Source organism: Eleutherodactylus coqui, chromosome 2, assembly GCF_035609145.1.
Source record: "Eleutherodactylus coqui strain aEleCoq1 chromosome 2, aEleCoq1.hap1, whole genome shotgun sequence".
Taxonomy (NCBI): Eukaryota; Metazoa; Chordata; class Amphibia; order Anura; family Eleutherodactylidae; genus Eleutherodactylus; species Eleutherodactylus coqui.
Genome location: NC_089838.1, coordinates 13312037 through 13331169, shown reverse-complemented (window position 1 = coordinate 13331169; position 19133 = coordinate 13312037). Strand labels below are relative to the sequence as shown.

The 19133-nt window shown below is 47.4% G+C and overlaps 1 protein-coding gene across 1 annotated transcript in view; it reads right to left on the bottom strand.

Moving 5' to 3' along the window:
* Positions 1–19133, bottom strand: part of LOC136611105 (E3 ubiquitin-protein ligase RNF213-like) — a 228127-nt gene that overhangs the window by 195023 nt on the left and 13971 nt on the right. The window contains exons 6-7 of the mRNA XM_066590378.1: positions 12232–12354; positions 11322–11505 (exon numbers count right to left, since the gene is read on the bottom strand). Of these exons, the coding sequence (XP_066446475.1) occupies positions 11322–11505; positions 12232–12354 (307 nt within the window). The remainder of the gene's footprint in view (positions 1–11321; positions 11506–12231; positions 12355–19133) is intronic.

Genomic DNA, 19133 nt, shown 5'->3' with positions numbered 1-19133 from the left:
TAAGTGCGTCTGCCATGACGAGGAACCGCAGGCACACACTGCAGAGGGTTGGCACGGCTAGGCAGCGACCCTCTTTAAAAGGGGCGGGGCGATAGCCCACAATGCTGTACAGAAGCAATGAGAAATATAATCCTGTGCCACCGCCATCAGGAGCTGCACACGTGGGCATAGCAATGGGGAACCTATGTGCCACACACTATTCATTCTGTCAAGGTGTCTGCATGCCCCAGTCAGACCGCGGTTTTTAATTCATAGACACAGGCAGGTACAACTCCCTATTGTGAAGTCCCTGTGGACCGACAGCATGGGTGGCTGCCTGGAACCCACCGGCGGTACATAAAAATATCCCATTGCATTGCCCAACACAGCTGAGGTAGTAATGTCGTGCTTAATGCAGGTGGGCTTCGGCCCACACTGCATGCCCCAGTCTGACTGGGGTTCTTTAGATGTGGTTTCAGATGCATTTATAATTCTCTGTGGACCCACAGCATGGGTGAGTGCCAGGAAGCCACCGGCAGTACATAAATATATCCCATTGCATTGCCCAACACAGCTGAGGTAGTAATGTCGTGCTTAATGCAGGTGGGCTTCGGCCCACACTGCATGCCCCAGTCAGACTGGGGTTCTTTACAAGTGGAAACAGATGCATTTATAATTCCCTGTGGACCCACAGCATGGGTGGCTCCCTGGAACCCACCGGCGGTACATAAATATATCCCATTGCATTGCCCAACACAGCGGATGTAACGTCAGCTGTAATGCAGGTGGGCTAAAAATTCATTTGATTACACTGTAGGCAAGGGCCCACAAAAATTGCAGTATCAACAGTACTAATGTACATCCAAAAAATTGGCCATGGCCAACCAAGAGGGCAGGTGAAACCCATTAATCGCTTTGGTTAATGTGGCTTAAGTGGTAACTAGGCCTGGAGGCAGCCCAGTTTAACGAAAAATTGGTTCAAGTTAAAGTTTCAACGCTTTTAAGAGCATTGAAACGTATAAAAATTGTTTAGAAAAATTATATGAGTGAGCCTTGTGGCCCTAAGAAAAATTGCCCGTTCGGCGTGATTACGTGAGGTTTCAGGAGGAGGAGCAGGAGGAGGAGGAGGAGGAATATTATACACAGATGGATGAAGCAGAAATGTCCCCGTTTTGGATGGTGAGAGAGAACGATGCTTCCATCCGCGGGTGCAGCCTACGTATTGCTTAGGTATCGCTGCTGTCCGCTGGTGGAGAAGAGAAGTCTGGGGAAATCCAGGCTTTGTTCATCTTGATGAGTGTAAGCCTGTCGGCACTGTCGGTTGACAGGTGGGTACGCTTATCCGTGATGATTCCCCCAGCCACACTAAACACACTCTCTGACAAGACGCTAGCCGCAGGACAAGCAAGCACCTCCAGGGCATACAGCGCTAGTTCAGGCCACGTGTCCAGCTTCGACACCCAGTAGTTGTAGGTGGCAGAGGCGTCACGGAGGACGGTTGTGCGATCGGCTACGTACTCCCTCACCATCCTTTTACAGTGCTCCCGCCGACTCAGCCTTGACTGGGGAGCGGTGACACAGTCTTGCTGGGGAGCCATAAAGCTGGCAAAGGCCTTGGAGAATGTTCCCCTGCCTGCGCTGTACATGCTGCCTGATCTCTGCGCCTCCCCTGCTACCTGGCCCTTGGAACTGCGCCTTCTGCCACTAGCGCTGTCGGATGGGAAGTTTACCATCAGTTTGTCCACCAGCGCCCTGTGGTATAGCATCATTCTCGAACCCCTTTCCTCTTTGGGAATGAGAGTGCAAAGGCTCTCCTTATACCGTGGGTCGAGCAGTGTGTATACCCAGTAATCCGTAGTGGCCAGAATGCGTGTAACGCGAGGGTCACGAGAAAGGCATCCTAACATGAAGTCAGCCATGTGTGCCAGGGTACCTGTACGCAACACATGGCTGTCTTCACTAGGAAGATCACTTTCAGGATCCTCCTCCTCTTCCTCCTCCTCAGGCCATACACGCTGAAAGGATGACAGGCAAGCAGCATGGGTACCGTCAGCAGTGGGCCAAGCTGTCTCTTCCCCCTCCTCCTCATCCTCCTCATGCTCCTCATGCTCCTCCTCCTGAACGCGCTGAGATATAGACAGGAGGGTGCTCTGACTATCCAGCGACATACTGTCTTCCCCCGGCTCTGTTTCCGAGCGCAAAGCGTCTGCCTTTATGCTTTGCAGGGAACTTCTCAAGATGCATAGCAGAGGAATGGTGACGCTAATGATTGCAGCATCGCCGCTCACCACCTGGGTAGACTCCTCAAATTTTCCAAGGACCTGGCAGATGGCTGCCAACCAGGCCCACTCTTCTGTAAATAATTGAGGAGGCTGACTCCCACTGCGCCGCGCAAGTTGGAGTTGGTATTCCACTATAGCTCTACGCTGCTCATAGAGTCTGGCCAACATGTGGAGCGTAGAGTTCCACTGTGTGGGCACGTCGCACAGCAGTCGGTGCACTGGCAGATTAAACCGATGTTGCAGGGTCCGCAGGGTGGCAGCGTGCGTGTGTGATTTGCGGAAATGTGCGCAGATCCGGCGCACCTTTCCGAGCAGGTATGACAAGTGGGGGTAGCTTTTCAGAAAGCGCTGAACCACCAAATTAAAGACATGGGCCAGGCATGGCACGTGCGTGAGGCTGCCGAGCTGCAGAGCCGCCACCAGGTTACGGCCGTTGTCACACATGACCATGCCCGGTTGGAGGCTCAGCGGCGCAAGCCAGCGGTCGGTCTGCTCTGTCAGACCCTGCAGCAGTTCGTGGGCCGTGTGCCTCTTCTCTCCTAAGCTGAGTAGTTTCAGCACGGCCTGCTGACGCTTGCCCACCGCTGTGCTGCCACGCCGCGTGACACCGACTGCTGGCGACGTGCTGCTGCTGACACATCTTGATTGCGAGACACAGGTTGCGTAGGAGGAGGAGGAGGGTGGTTTAGTGGAGGAAGCATACACCCCCGCAGATACCACCACCGAGCTGTGGCACGCAATTCGGGGGGTGGGTAGGACGTGAGCGGTCCCAGGCTCTGACTCTGTCCCAGCCTCCACTAAATTCACCCAATGTGCCGTCAGGGAGATATAGTGGCCCTGCCCGCCTGTGCTTGTCCACGTGTCTGTTGTTAAGTGGACCTTGGCAGTAACCTCGTTGGTGAGGGCGCGTACAATGTTGCGGGAGACGTGGTCGTGCAGGCCTGGGACGGCACATCGGGAAAAGTAGTGGCGACTGGGAACCGAGTAGCGCGGGGCCGCCGCCGCCATCATGCTTTTGAAAGCCTCCGTTTCCACAAGCCTATACGGCAGCATCTCTAGGCTGATCAATTTTGCAATGTGCACGTTTAACGCTTGAGCGTGCGGGTGCGTGGCGTCGTACTTGCGCTTGCGCTCAAACTGTGGTGCTAGCGACGTCTGGACGCTACGCTGAGAGACATTGCTGGATGGGGCCGAGGACAGCGGAGGTGAGGGTGTGGGTGCAGGCCAGGAGACGGTAGTGCCTGTGTCCTCAGAGGGGGGTTGGATCTCAGTGGCAGGTTGGGGCACAGGGGGAGAGGCAGTGGTGCAAACCGGAGGCGGTGAACGGGCATCGTCCCACCTTGTGGGGTGCTTGGCCATCATATGCCTGCGCATGCTGTTGGTGGTGCCTCCCCAGCTGATCTTGGCGCGATAAAGGTTGCACACCACTGTTCGTCGGTCGTCAGGCGTCTGTGTGAAAAACTGCCACACCGTAGAGCACCTTGACCTGTGCAGGGTGGCATGGCGCGAGGGGGCGCTTTGGGAAACAGTTGGTGGATTATTCGGTCTGGCCCTGCCTCTACCCCTGGCCACCGCACTGGCTCGGCCTGTGCCCACACCCTGACTTGGGCCTCCGCGTCCTCGCCCGCGTCCACGTCCTATAGGCCTACCCCTACCCCTCAGCATGGTGTATTACCAGTGATTTGATTTCCCAGGCAGGAAAGAAAGTGGCGCAAGCCTGCTGTAAAATGTAGCTGGTTGCGTCTGATTTTTTAACGTTCTCCACGCAGCACACACGTACCCAGAGCCCCGAGGACTGTCAGAGGCAGGCCAAATATACTTTTTTCCCTTTTTTTTAAAAGGAAAGGCCCACTGCGTCTATTCAATGAATAATAAGTTTAATAACTGTGTTGTGCCCCTGCAAATGTGTCACAGAACTTTAGTGTTGCAGAGTTATTAACTACAGCTGAGCAAGGAATTTCACAGGCAGGAAAGAAAGTGGCGCAAGCCTGCTGTTAAACGTAGTTGACTGCGTATGAATTTTTTACTATCTCCACCCACCACACACGTACACAGAACGCTGAGGACTGACAGAGGCAGGGCACATAGAATTTTTCCCTTTTCTTAAAAAGAAAAGGCCCACTGACTATATTCAATCAGATAAGAAATCTGTTCCACAGAAATGCAGTTATATGAAGTGCAGCAGAGCGGTGATTTTTCCCAGGAAGGCAGGAAATAAATTGGCGCAAGCCTGCTGTTAAACGTAGCTGGCTGCGTATGATTTGTTTACTATCTCCACCCACCACACACGTACACAGAACGCTGAGGACTGACAGAGGCAGGGCACATAGAATTTTTCCCTTTTTTTGGTAAAGAAAAGGCCCACTGACTATATTCAATCAATAATATATGTCTTCTGGCCCTGCCTACACAATTCTGTCCCTGTAGTATTACTGCCGGGCGCAATGCTCTGCACAGCCGATTTTGAAAAAAAAAAAATGCAACACTGCTAACAGCAGCCTGCACAGTACTGCACACGGTTAAATCTGGCCCTAAGAAGGACCGTTGGGGTTCTTGAAGCCTACACTCACTCCTAACACTCTCCCTGCCTAACCACCACTTCTGTCCCTGGACTATTAATGCAGGGCGCAATGCTCTGCAGACAGCCGATTTTGAAAAAAAAAAAATTGTGCAACACTGCTAACAGCACCCTCCACAGTACTGCACACGGATAGATGTGGCCCTGAGAAGGACCGTTGGGGTTCTTGAAGCCTACACTGACTCCTAACGCTCTCCCTACAGCAGCACCAGCACGATAGTACTTTCCCTCAGCTAACTCACAAGGCATGTGTGGCGAGCCGTGGGAGGGGCCGATTTTTATACTCGGGTGACATCAGATCTCCCCAGCCACTCACAGCAGGGGGGTGGTATAGGGCTTGAATGTCACAGGGGGAAGTTGTAATGCCTTCCCTGTCTTTCAATTGGCCAGAAAAGCGCGCTAACGTCTCAGAGAGGAAACTGAAAGTAACCGGAACACCGCGTGGTGCTCGTTAAGAGTAACGAGCATCCCGAACACCCTAATATTCGCACGAATATCAAGCTCGGACGAGTACGTTCGCTCATCTCTAAATACAACCCTTAATATGCTATTGAAAATGCTTTTTCCTGCACAAAAGCGGAAATAAATTGCGATTTTCCACTCGCGGAGGAAAGAAAAAGTGGATTCCGCGTGGACAGCTTTCATTGAAATCAATGAAAGCCATCCAACCCGCAGCCCTTACGCAACTGACTTTGCAAAAGGGTCACGGATTCCACATCGTAGCTAGGTGATGAGGCGGGAGGAGCAGGGGTTTTTAAAAAAATCTGTACTGTGCTTGTCCAACGGCGAGCCAAGTGGATCATCCACTGTAGAGATTCTGCTGAGCGCTCCCGCATGTGAAATCTGACCCCGCCGTGTACAGCGAGCCTAAGACAGGCAGGGGACTATGGAAAAATAAATCAAATCGACAAGCGGTCTACAGTACTAAAAACTTGGGGAACCTCTGGCCTAGATGATAATCTTTCAAGGTGGAGGGTAACAATGCGGTAACTTTGCAAATCCGAAAGAAACTTCAATTTTATTTTGCTCAATATACAGTGTACTGCAAGTTAGTGGGCGTTTATGGCAGGGAGGAACATATGAAACTATTTTCTGCATTCTGCTGTGGGTCTAATGAAAGCTGCGCTGTAAGTGGTTGTAATGGACAACTACAGTAAAATAGTTCTACAGGTTTTCTTTTAGACAGTCAGCCCTGAGAGCATGCCACTAACTTCCCCAAAAAATATTCATAGCCTCTATTCTGATTGGCCATTATAAGCCAACATCTAATTGGTTCCCTTTTTCAGCTTATTCTTTTTTAAACTCGGTTTATTGAAGAACAACAACTATTCAAACAATTGTAGTATGATATTTGGCTGCATACATTAAATAAATGTTTTTAGAACAATGAAACTTCATGTTGTGGTTAATTACTGTTTACAAAGTTTTCAAAGAGTTTCTATTACATCTGCGGAAGTAAGGAGGGTAATAAGAAAAGCGCAGTATCGCTATAATAATCGCCGTTTCTACCAAGCATAACTGTGTAGTTGATCTGTTAGGAATTGAAAAGCGTTGTTGAACAGCGTTGTAAACCTTAACCCCTTAGTGATGAAGCCTGTTTGCGCCTTAGTGACGGAGCCAAATTTTGGAAATCTGACATGCGTCATTTAACTCCGTAAAGGTTTTGCATATCCAAGTGATTCTGACACTGTTTTTTCGCCACATGTTGTGCTTCATTTACGTTGCAAAAATAGACCGATATAATTCGTGTATATTTATTAAAAGTACCAATATTGGGAAAATTTTGAATCAATTGTCATTTTTTTACATTTTCAACTGTAATATCTCAAATATGTCCAAACATACTGTACAAATTTTTGATAGGATATATATTTTCATCTGTTTACTTAATTCTGAATGCACATTTGAAAAACTTTTGTGTTTTTTTTAACCATTTAGAGGACGTACAAATTGAACATTACTTTTCAACATTTTGAGGAACACTTTGTTTTCTTACAGCAAGCCAAGTTTGCAAAGGCTCATAGGTGTCAGAATGATAGATACCCCCCCAAATGACCCCATTTTAAAAACTACACCCTTTAATGTATTCACTGAGGGGGGGGGGGGGGGGGGGTCAGGCGTATTTTGACCCCACAGTTTTTTTCCAGGAATTAATTCAATTTAGAGGATAAAAAATAAAATTTCATATTTTTGCAAATATGTCATTTAAAAAAATTTTTTTTTTCTATAGTGCACATGAAAATGAGGATTCACACCCCAAAATGGATACCCCTGTTTCTACCAACTTCAGAATATGCCTATTGTGACCCTAATCTTAAGTCTAGATGCACAACGGGGCCTAAAACGAAAGGAGTAGTCAGTGTCTTTCAGAACATAAATTTTGTTTGAAGGTGTTTTAGGCCCCATAGCACTCTTGTAGAGCTCTTGAGCGGCCAAAACCACAAATGACCCTATTTTAAAAACTAGACCCCTTAATAAATTCATCTAGGGGTATATAGACCATTTTGACCCCACAATTTTGAATAAATTCAAGCAAAGCAAAAGGAAAAAAATTTTGTGAGTTTCGTTTTTTGGCAATTCTGTCCTTTTAAAAACAGCTTTTTTGTACAGCACACACATGAATGAAGACTTGCACCCCAAAATGGATACCCATGTTTGTCCCGTGTTCAGAGACATACCCATGGCGGCCCTAATCTTATGTCTGGATGCACAACAGGGCCCAAACCGAAAGGAATAGTCAGTGGTTTTCAGAACATAAATTTAGCTTGAAGGCCTTTTATGCCCCATAGCACACTTGTAGAGCTCTTGAGAGTCCAAAACCATAGAGAACCCCCACAAGTGACCCCATTTTGAAAACTAGACCCCTTAATGAATTTATCTAGGGGTGTACTGCCCATTTTGACTTCACAGTTTTTGAATGAATTCAAGCAAAGCAAAAGAAAACAATTGTGCTTTTCGCTTTTTTGGCAATTCTGTCATTTTAAAAACAGCTTTTTTTGTACAGCACACACATGAATGAAAACTTGCACCCCAAAATGGATACCCCTGTTTGTCCCGTGTTCAGAAATATACCCATTGTGGCCCAAATCTTATGCCTGGATGCACATTGGAGCCCAAAATGAAAGGAGTAGTCAATGGTTTTCAGAACAGAAATTTTGCATGAAGGCGATTTAGGCCCCATTGCACTCTTGTAGAGCCCTTGAGCGGCCAAAATGACAGAGAACCCTAACAAATGATCCCATTTTGAAAACTATACCTCTTAACGAATGCATCGAGTGGTGTACTATGTATTTTTACCCTACAATTTTTGAATAAATCCAAGCAAAGCAGTAGGAAAAAATTACAATTTTCATTTTTTTCGCAGTTGTATCAATGTAAAAACTGTTTTTTTTTGTACAGAACACAAATGAATGAAGACTTTCACCCCAAAATAGATACCCCTGTTTGTCCCGTGTTCAGAACCATACCCCTTGTGGCCCTAATCTACTTAAAGGAAACATGGCTAGGCCTATAATGGAAGGAGCACCAGTTGGATTTCAGGGCACAACGGAATTAATTCCAGGCCCCATTGCCCACTTGTAGAGACATTGAGCGTCCAAACCGATAAAGAACCCCCATCAATGACCCCATTTTGAAAACTAGACCCCTTAACGAATTCATCTGGGGGTGTACTGCGTATTTTGAACCGACAGTATTTGAATGAATCTAAGCAAAGCACAAGGAAAAAATTACGATTTTCATTTTTTTGGCAATTTTGTCAATTTAAAAACTGGTTTTTTTGTACAGTGTACAACCCCAAAATGGATCCCCCTGTTTGTCCCATGTTCAGAAACATACCCATTGAGGCTCTAATCTACTTATAGGACACAAGTCAAGGCCTGTAATGGGGGGAACACCCGTTGGATTGCAGGGCACAACTGAATAAATCCCAGGCCCCACTGTTCACTTGTACGGAATAAAAATTGACACGTTAAAAAAATTCCCACCCCCCACCCCCCCTCCGCACTTTTCGGCGTTCCCCCAAATCTTAGATAAAAGTAATAATGTAAGCTGTGTGGTATTTCCGAAGACAGGGGTAATTACAGGGGCCTGGTTGGGATGGGCACATGGGGCAATAAAACCGGGTATGCCAACTCCTCTCATGCTTTTTGAGGGGCATTTCGTGACCTCAGCGGCAGGGATGGGGTCTAAAAAGTGGCGCTCTGTGAGGCTTTGTAATCTTGCGGAGGTGCAGCGGTCTCACACAGAAGGCGCCCAACAAGCTGCTCCTGGAGCTGCATGAAAGCAAGCGTTCCCGGGGCTTCTTGTAAAATACGTATTACAGGTAGTGGTCTGAATAATGCCGGGCTCACGCGGCTGTACGTGGAATCTACTTGCGGAGGCCCACAGCGGATCCCAGCTGTGAGCCCGTCAGTTTGTATGGTATTTCCCGGATCGGCGCTTAGCGATGACACAGGTACCTGCAGCCCGTACACAATGTAGTTGCGTATGGGCTGCGGATATATCCGCGACCATGGAGCACAATGGGCTCTGCGTTGCGGATATCCGCAGTAAACTAGAACCTGTTGCGTTCTCTTTTCTGCGAGTGGATTACACAATTCCGACCCACTAATGTGAGCGGAAATGTGTAATCCAATGCGATTGATCTGCGTAATACCGCGGATCAGACGCATGCGGAATCCCTAATTCCTATCCGGTCATGTGAGACCGGCCTAAGGTAGATTGCTACCTTTTTATCACGTGACCGGTGACCGTTCAACAAGGTCACTGCTCCAGGCTCTCGGCAACCATTGGTCGCTGGGAGCAGGGAGATTTTAAATTTCCTGGGCTCCCCGTCTCCTGCGCTTGTGTCCGGTGTTTTGCCGGCGGTCGCATGTGCAGAATCCGGGAAATTTCACGGAGCAAGATCGCATCGGGATACAAATACGGATGCCTCCGGTAAACAGTTTCATCTCCTCTCACCGATTGCATCAGTGAGGGGAGATGAAGCTTCACCTTTTTTTTACTTTTACGTGATCGCCATTATCCATTGGATAATGGTGAACACGTGATCAGCAACCGCTCACCGCGGCCCCCCGTGAAATCTCCAGGCTCTCGGCTAAGTTTTGTAGCCAGGAGCAGGGAGATTTTAAATTACCCTGGCAATCCACAGCTTTTGCGCATGCGTCCGCCATTTTGGCAATGGGCACGTGCGCAGAAACTGGGGTAAGGTCCACGGATAAATCCAGGGGCCTTAGGTACGTAATTTCATCCTCCCTCACGGATATGATCCCTGAGGGGAGATGAAACGTCAGCTTTTTAAACTTTTTTTTTACTTTTTAAAACTTTTCTTTTTTAACTTTTTAACTTTTTTTTCACTTTTTAAACTCTTTTTTTTACTTTAAATGATCACTATTATCCATTGGATAATAGTGATCATGTCTCCAGTGACATCCCTCTGCTCCTGGCTACACATGCAGCCAGGAGCAGAGGGATTTTGAATTTCCCGGGGCTCAAGCCCCTCTGTGCATGCACACGATGATTGACATCGGGCGCGCATGCGCAGAGGGGGACTTTGGCTCCCGGAACACCGGGGACATCGGCAGAGGACCCGAGGTGAGTATTTTCACCTCCCCTCATGGATCCGATCCATGAGGGGAGGTGAAACTGACACTTTTCTAAACTTTTTTAAAAAATTTTCGCGATCGCCGCTATCCACTAGATAGTGTTGATCGCGGGCCCGGGGACATCTCCTGGCTCCTGGCTACCTTCGGAAGCCGTGAGCCAGGAGATTTTGAATTTGCCGGGTCTCCTGGCCTTCTGCGCATGCGCAGAAAAGCGGCGCCGGGTCCAGGAGGACCCAACTCACCGCAGAACACCTTGATCAAGGCGGGTGAGTAATTTCAGCTGCCCTGATGGATCTGATCCATCAGGGCAGCTGAATCTTTAACTTTTTTTGACTTTTTTTCACTGTATTGCGATCGGCTATCCATTGGATAGCACCGATCGCATTTCCGGGGGGGACTGCCCGCAGCCCAGGATGACAGCTCCATGCTGTCGGCTACCGGTGGGCACCGACAGCATGGAACTGTCACGTCCTCAGCTAAGAGGGCATTAATCCTAAGAGGACGCATATTTCTACGTCCTCTAGGATTAAAGCCCACTTAGTGAGGACGTAGAATCCCGATGGGGCCGTCACTAAGGGGTTAAAGGGGCCATTGGGTTGGGATCAAGACCATACACACAATGTCCATGGAGGGGGTGTTGCTTGGCCCCAACAGTGCCCATTCTATCAATCAGATTAGGCAGTTGCGTGTTAAACATTAGCAGTAATGGCATTTACCCTAATATACAAAACTAGGATTTTCATCCCCCTTACAGATGGTTAGGAGGGCACGGCCAAAATGCCGCTAAACAATAGAGCACATCATGTTGAAGAATCAGCATTAGAAATCTAAATTAAAAAGAATGGTAAAAAAAAAAAACAAAAACAAAAAACTTACCATAAAGTTTGAATATATACGTTGCATCCCCCCATTGTAACAAATGCTGTAAGATTCTGTCATCGTCCTTAATACAGTTTCCATCGTTATCTTTTGGCCAAGACTGCAGTATAACACTAGACACCAATCTCCCCAAATTTTCTACGTTATATCTCTCCAATTGAGTGAGAATTTTATCGTCCGACTATAAAAGAAAGATGGGAAAACAACAGTGAAGACAATCAAATTGTATAATCTACCCCTGGTTATAACTTTTACTTGCTTTTTAAGAATCCAACTTGGGTAAATTCTGAAAGTGCTCAAATCCTCTGACTAGATAAAGGCTTATAAAAAGACCCACATGTAAAAAAAGGCTATATATATATATATATATATATATATATATATATATATATATATATATATACACATATATATATATATATATACATACATACAAAAACACAAAAAAAATCTAGCATTTGGCGAATTTTTGCACAAGTTTTGCTTAGTGAAGTCCATTCAAGGTGCAATGACATCATTCATTAACACCTTTCTGCTGTAAACTACTTGCAAGGTGCTTAAACATGTGCGAAGTGTGATTCTTCTCAGTGAGAGAAACCAAGGATTCTTGTAGATATGATACCTTTTAATGGCTATCAAAAATACATGATGTTATAGCGAGCTTTCGGATCGTCTATCGATCCTTCCTCAGGCTGAAATGGAAATTGAAGCCAAACCAAAAGTTCAGTAAATGCAGTTCTGTAAAAACTTTAAAATCTGCAGCATTTCTTGGTGAAATTCTCGCTGATTTCACATATTGTATTGTCACGCATGAAATCTGATCTGTGGATGAAATAGGATCTGCAGATTTCTGCAAGTTTTACTGCTTATTTGTAACTTTTTTCCATTAACAAATGCCCAACTGTACCTGACAAGCAAAATGCACTGCTTCAATTGCACAGTCCTCAAAACATTTACTTAAGGATGGGTGGATGTCTTTAAAGAGATGTTGCTCTTTGCAGTAGATCACAATCTGTTTCATGGGCTCTTCCTGTAAGAGAAAAGCAACATGAAAACAAATTACCATAACCAACGAAAAACTGCATTGTAATCCATGTAATCAGCTTAATGAAAAATTACTGTTGTTGTCAGGAGGGGACTTATGGTCCCTTCAGTGCAGAGTAGGGACCGCCGCCCAGTTGTCGCCCTGGGGTTTAGCCCAGGGGGGAGGGTAAGTAGGGAAATGAGAGAGGGTTGGTTGTAGGGACTTCCAGTCTTCCGTTCCTAACCAGCCCTGACAGAAACACTAGATTCGGGGCTGAAGGTGGAACCCGAGTATCTGTTCATTATTAAGCCAGTTACAGCAGATATAGATCGGGTACAGAATTTGACTGAGGTGGTGCAGGACTTGTTGGCTCGTCTCTCGCACCAGGAGCAGGCGGTGGCAGGGACTCCGGCAATGGTATCACGGGGACCCATACCTATTTGTGAACCCAAGGTGACTTTACCCGACTTCTTTTCTGGTGACTGTAAGGCATTTTTTTGCATTCCACGAGGGATGTAGACTATATTTTAGTTTGCGCCCACACTCCCCTGGGTCAGAACATCAGAGGGTTAGAATTGTTATTTCAAGACTAAGAGGGGACCCACAGAATTAGGCTTTTTCGTTACCATCAGATTCCCCCTCTTGTCAGTCGGTGGATGCCTTTTTCTCCGCCTTAGGTCAGATATACGATGAGCCAGATCATGCTGGTTATGCGGTTTCTAATTTATTGAGCCTGCATAAGGGTAAGATGATGGCCGAGGAGTTTTGTTCACAATTCCAACAGTTCTGTGTAGATTCAGGGTGGAATGACTGGGCCTTAAAGGACCTTTGCTTGACTAGGCTCTCTGAGTCGGTAAAGGACTTGCTGTTGGGTCACCTGGAGCCTAAGACGTTAGAGACGGCAATGATGTTAGCAGTACAAGCCAACCAGTGGCTGAGAGCTAGAAGAGTCACTAGACCGCAGAGTCTCACCTCGGCCTGTAAAGATCAGCACCCCAGTTCTCCTGGTAACCAGATTGAGAAGATGGAACTGGGATACTTGCCAGCACCAGAGCGCCTGGCTTTCCGACAAAGAAACTGGTTGTGCTTCTACTGCGGGGACCCTGGACATCTTGTCGCCACCTGTGACCAGAGTTGGCAGCAGGCAAACTTCCGCTCCTAGGCGATCTCTGGAAGGATCGCCTAGGAGCTCAGGTACTTCCGGGTTTTTCCAAGTTGCTTCTCCCTTGTTCTATTCTGTTGCGTTCCAGCCTCATTTCTGGTCACGCTTTTGTCGACTCAGGGGCGACAGTTAATTTTGTGAATTTTGAGTTTGTCAAGTCAATAGCTTCTGCGTGGCAAGATTTAAATCCCAATTTACAGGTCTCTGGAATTGATGCCATCCCGCTGGCCACGGGTTTGATAAAGAAAATTACACCGGAACAAAGGTTTTCGGTGGGGGTCTACATTCAGAGATCTGTACATTTTTGGTGATGGAAGGTCTATCGGTTGATATCGTGTTGGGGTTACCATGGTTGCAACTACATAACTCCATTATTGATTGGCAGCTTCTGAGTTGATACAGTGGGGTACAGGATGCAAGGACCATTTGACAACCATCCAGTTGCATTCCTCTGGTTGTGAGGTGGCCGACCTACCTAAGTATTTAGAAGAATTCACAGATGTATTTTCCAAACAGCTTTCGGAAGCTTTACTCCCTCATAGGGAGTGGGATTGCAAGATTGATCTGCTTCCCGAAAGTAAGATCCCAAAGGGTGGTATCTACCATGTTACTGTGCCTGAACGGGAGGCTATGAAGGAGTATGTAACTGAGAGCTTGGCCAAGGACCATATACGCCATTCTGAGTCTCCTGCTGGGGCCGGTCTGTTCTTCGTGGAAAAGAAAGATGGTAGTCTCCGGCCTTGTATTGATTATCAGTCGTTAAATATGATTACTGTAAAGAATCAATACTCACTTTCATTGATTCCCGATTTACTCAATCAGGTTGTGGGGGCTAAATGGTTCTCCAAGCTCGATCTGAGGGGAGCTTACAACCTGATTAGAATCCGTGAAGGGTATGAATGGAAGTCCACATTTAATACTCCGTTTGGACATTTTGAATGTTTAGTAATGCCGTTTGGATTATGCAATGCTCCGGCCATGTTCCAGGGCTTCATTAACTCCATTTTTCACTATATCACTGGGGCCTTCATGGTGGTATATTTGGATGACATAATAATTTTCTCTCCCAATTGGGAATCTCATGTGAGACATTTACATGTTGTTCTTTCGTGTCTTCGAGACAATAAATGATTTGCCAAATTGGAGAAATGTCAGTTTGGGGTGCAGAAAGTGTCGTTTTTGAGCTATGTGATAACTTCTTCCGCCATTCAGATGGATTCCGATAAGGTTCGCGCCATAACTGAATGGTGCCAACCAACCGGTCTAAAGGTACTTCAGCGCTTTCTTGGTTTGCCTAATTTTTACCGTAAATTTATCAGGAACTTTTCGGTGGTGGCCAAACCAAGAAGGGTGCTGATTTAGTTAACTGGTCACCTGAGGCAATAGAGGCTTTTCTATGTTTGTAGAAGGCATTTTTGTCAGCCCCTGTATTGATACAACTTGATCTTAACCTGCCTTTTGTGGTCGAGGTAGACGCGTCCGAACATGGTGTGGGTGCGGTTTTGTCGCAGGGCTGTGCCTCTCTTGCCTGTCAGGATGGGCGGCTATCGGGGTCGCCGTGCCCGCACGTCGGACGCTGTCACCCCTGCTGCGAGTGCACGTCGCAGGGGACTCCTACGCTGGTTATCACTCCTGGCCGCCCGGCTCCTACACGGCGCAGAGGTGCTAGCAGCATGGCGGCTGCTACCCGGCGCCGTATTCCTGTTTCCATGGCAGCCTGCTGCATCCCCACTGACCTAGTCTGGTCTGCTAGTGCTGAGGGAGGTACTCCCAGCACTTTCTGATTATCCTGCTGCTGTCAGGTGCTCCGCCCCAATCAGCTGCTGGGGCGGGAGCTCTGACAGCATTTAAACCCCTCGGTTGCTTCCTGACACTGCCAGTGTTTGTTTAGGCTTCCTTGCACTCACCAGCGTTTCCTTGTAGTCCTGATTATTAGTGTTGTGACCTCGGCTTTCCCCCTGACCTGACTTTGTCTCCTCCTTCTGTACTGCGTTTCTCCGGACTGACTTTTGTACTTGACCTTGGCTTGCTCCTGGACTGGTTTGCGGTTTTCCCTTTGTGCTTCGCTCTGGTTGTCTGTTTGTCCATTTGTTTTCTGTTTCCCGGGATTGTGGCTTTCTCCAGCATTCCCCTAGCCAGTGTAGGGACCGTCGCCCAGTTGCCCGCCTGAGGTTAGCCAGGAGTGGAGGCAAGTAGGCAGGGACAGGGGTTGTGGGCTACGTTGCAGGGACCCCCAATTGCTGCTTTCCCTGGTTGCCTGACATTGCCAAGTTGCAGCCGTGTGCCTTCTTTTCCAGGAAATTCAGTCCTTCAGAGAGAAACTATGATATTATTTATATATTAATTATTGGCTATTAACCCCTTCATGACATGGCCTATTTTGGGCTTAAGGACGCAACAATTTTTGGCGGATTTTCTTCTCCATTTATCAAAAGTCATAACTTTTTTATTTTTCCGTCGACGCGGCCGTGTGAGAGCTTGTTTTTTGCGTGGCGAACTGTAGTTTTTATCGGTGCCACTTTTGGGTACATAGACTATATTGTAAAACTTTTTTTTTTTTTTTTATGATAGCAGGGAGAGAAAACGCATCAATTCTGCCATAGATTTTTTTAATTTTTTTTTACAGCGTTAATCATGCAGCACAAATGAGACATTCCATTTTTTCTGCGGACCGGTACGGTTACAACGATACCAAAATTCTTACATTTTTTTTAGGTTTTTCCACTTTTCTGCATTAAAAATCCTTTTTTTGGAAATCTTTTTTCTATTCTAAATTGCTGCATTCAAAGTCCTGTAACTTTTTTATTTTTCGATGTATGGAGCTCTATGAGGGCTTATTTTTTGCGAGACGAGCTGTAGTTTTTACTGATACCATTTTGGGGTACATACAACTTTTTTGATCACTTTTATTGCGTTTTTAGTGAGGCAAAATGCTAAAAATTAGCATTTTGCCTCAGTCTTTTAGCGTTTTTTTGCGTGCACAGTCAAAAGTATGTGCAACTTATTGTACGCGTCGTTACGGACGCGACAATACCAAATATGTGGGGTTTAATTTTTTTTTTAACCTTTTTTATGCTAATCTGAAAAAAAGCATAAAAAGGGGTTTTTTTTACATTTTTTTTTTACATTTGTCTTTTTTTTACATTTTTCTTTTCTTTTTTTTACATAATTTGAGTCCCTCTGAGGGACTTGCAGCACTGTGCCTATGATCGCTGGTATAAGGCATGGCAGAGCTACTGCTCTGCCATGCCTTATCGCTTATACAGCGATCATAGGCATAGGCAATACAGGACGCCGGTGTCTGGCGTCCTGTTGCCATGGTGACAGGCCGGGCTCTTGCGATGACATCGCGAGTTCCGGCCGGAGACACGGAGGGAGTCCGCTCCCTCTGTGAACTCTTTCCCTGCCGCGATCTACTTAGATCGCGGCAGGGAAGGGGTTAACAGCCGGGGGCGCATCTCCGATGTCCCCCCGCTGTTGCAGCGGGACGCCGGCTGTGACTGACAGCCGGCTCCCGCTGCGAGAGAGCGCGGGATCTTATGTGATCCCGCGCTATCTCCAGGACGTAAGTTTACGCCCTGTTGCGGGAAGTACCCCGCTGCCAGGACGTAAACGTACGCCCTGCGGCGGGAAGGGGTTAAATGGGCGTTTGAAGAGTGGAGACATTTTCTGGAAGGGGCCAAGCATCAAGTTACAGTATTTACGGATCATAAAAATTTGATATACTTAGAGTCTGCCAAACGTCTAAATGCGCGCCAGGCCCGGTGGGCGTTGCTCTTTTCACGCTTTAATTTTGTTGTTACATATATTCCAGGGTCTAAGAACATTAGGGCTGATGCTTTATCTCGTAGTTTTGGAGCTCCAGAGCAGGAGGATTCCCACTGTGAGGGGATCTTGTTACCTGGGATAGTGGTGACGGCCTTGACGTCTGACGTATCCAATCAGATTTTGGTGGCTCAGGCTGATGCCTCGGTTTCTCTTCCAGAAGGGAAGCTTTTTGTACCCAGTGCCTGGCGGTTGCAGGTACTGGAGGTGGTCCATACATCGGTCTTAGCGGGTCACCCGGGAATCCATAGTACATTAGAATTATGCAGACATTCGTACTGGTGGCCGCGGATGGCCTGGGATGTCAGGTGTTTTGTGGAGGCCTGTACCACCTGTGCGCGTAGGAAGAGTCTAAGACGCCCTGAGGGGCCCATACTGCCACTGCCTATTCCATCTAGACCATGGATTTGATTACCGACTTACCCGTTTCTCAAGGGTATTCGGTAATATGACTGGTAGTTGACCGTTTTTCAGTTATGGAGAATTCATAAAGTTTTTCATAAATCTTTGCTGAAGAAATACATCCCTCCTGTGTTTCCCAACTCCGGTCCCCCACCGCCCAGCCTGGTTCAGGGCGAGATGTAGTATGAAATCGATAGAATTTTAGATTCCAAAAAGTGGCGGGGTTCTATCCAGTATTTGGTTTCGTGGAAGGGGTTTGGACCGGAAGAGCGTTCATGGGTTCCTGCCAGAGATGTGAACGCCCCGCAGCTGGTACGCCCTTTTCATAGATCTCATCCACATAAGCCGTCGACCGGGATCGGGGGTCCGGAGGCCCCCGGTGAGAGAGGGGTACTGTCAAGAGGAGACTTACGGTCACCGGTGGTGGTGCGCGGTGCGGGCATGGCAGTTTGCCCGGGGTCATTGGTGGCCGTGGTGGTGTCACCCTGGGGTCGCCTGGGGTGGTTGACGTCCGGGTCGGTGTCAGGCGTGGGGTCCGCGTCTCTGCCTGGTGGGGCCTCGGCCGGAGGAGGGATGCACTTCATGCACTACCAGCCAGCACGTCACCAGGCTCTGCCCTGACTTAGGCGGGGTTTGGGGTATTTAGCCCCGCAAACACTGTCAGTCCCTGCCAGTGTTTGCTAATGTTCTCCAGCTAACACCTGCTCAGGTTGCTTGTTCCAGTCTTCTGACACGGTTTGCTCTGACCTTGAGCTTGCCTCTCTTAGTTCTAACTTGGATTTTGTTATATTCTGTCCTTCTGGTTAGTTGGTCTCTCCTGTCCCTGTCCCCGGGATCCCTTCAGTGCAGAGTAGTTGTTGCCCTGGGGTTTAGCCCAGGGGGGCAAGTAGGTAGGGACAGGGGAGAGGGTTCATTGTAGGGACTTCCAGTCTTCCGTTCCTAACCAGCCCTGACAGTTGTAAGAGCAAGTGCGGCTCCCCATATATGAAAAATTTAAAAAACTCTAATATGGCTAACTAAAAATGTAATAAAAAAACGACCATAAAAAGGAATGATTGTTGCAACCTTCTTACAGCGGCCCAGTCTAATGCCCCTTTTACATGAACCGATTCTCTTTGAACAAGCACACGCACGACTCATGCTATTGCCAAATAGTTCACGCAGAATGTTTAGGCGGGCAGATCATTGTTGAGATCTGAATAGCATCCTTCATGGAGACTATTAAACCATCGACTAGAGAGGATAGCTTGGATGACTGTTCCTCTTCCATGTCGGAATTTGAGAAGGACTTTGACAGCTCACCTTCAGAATGGAAATTTTCTATAGAAGAAAGCTCAGAGCACATCCTGGAGCAGGATGTGCACTTGTTGCAAGTGAGATGGCCTAAACTACTTTC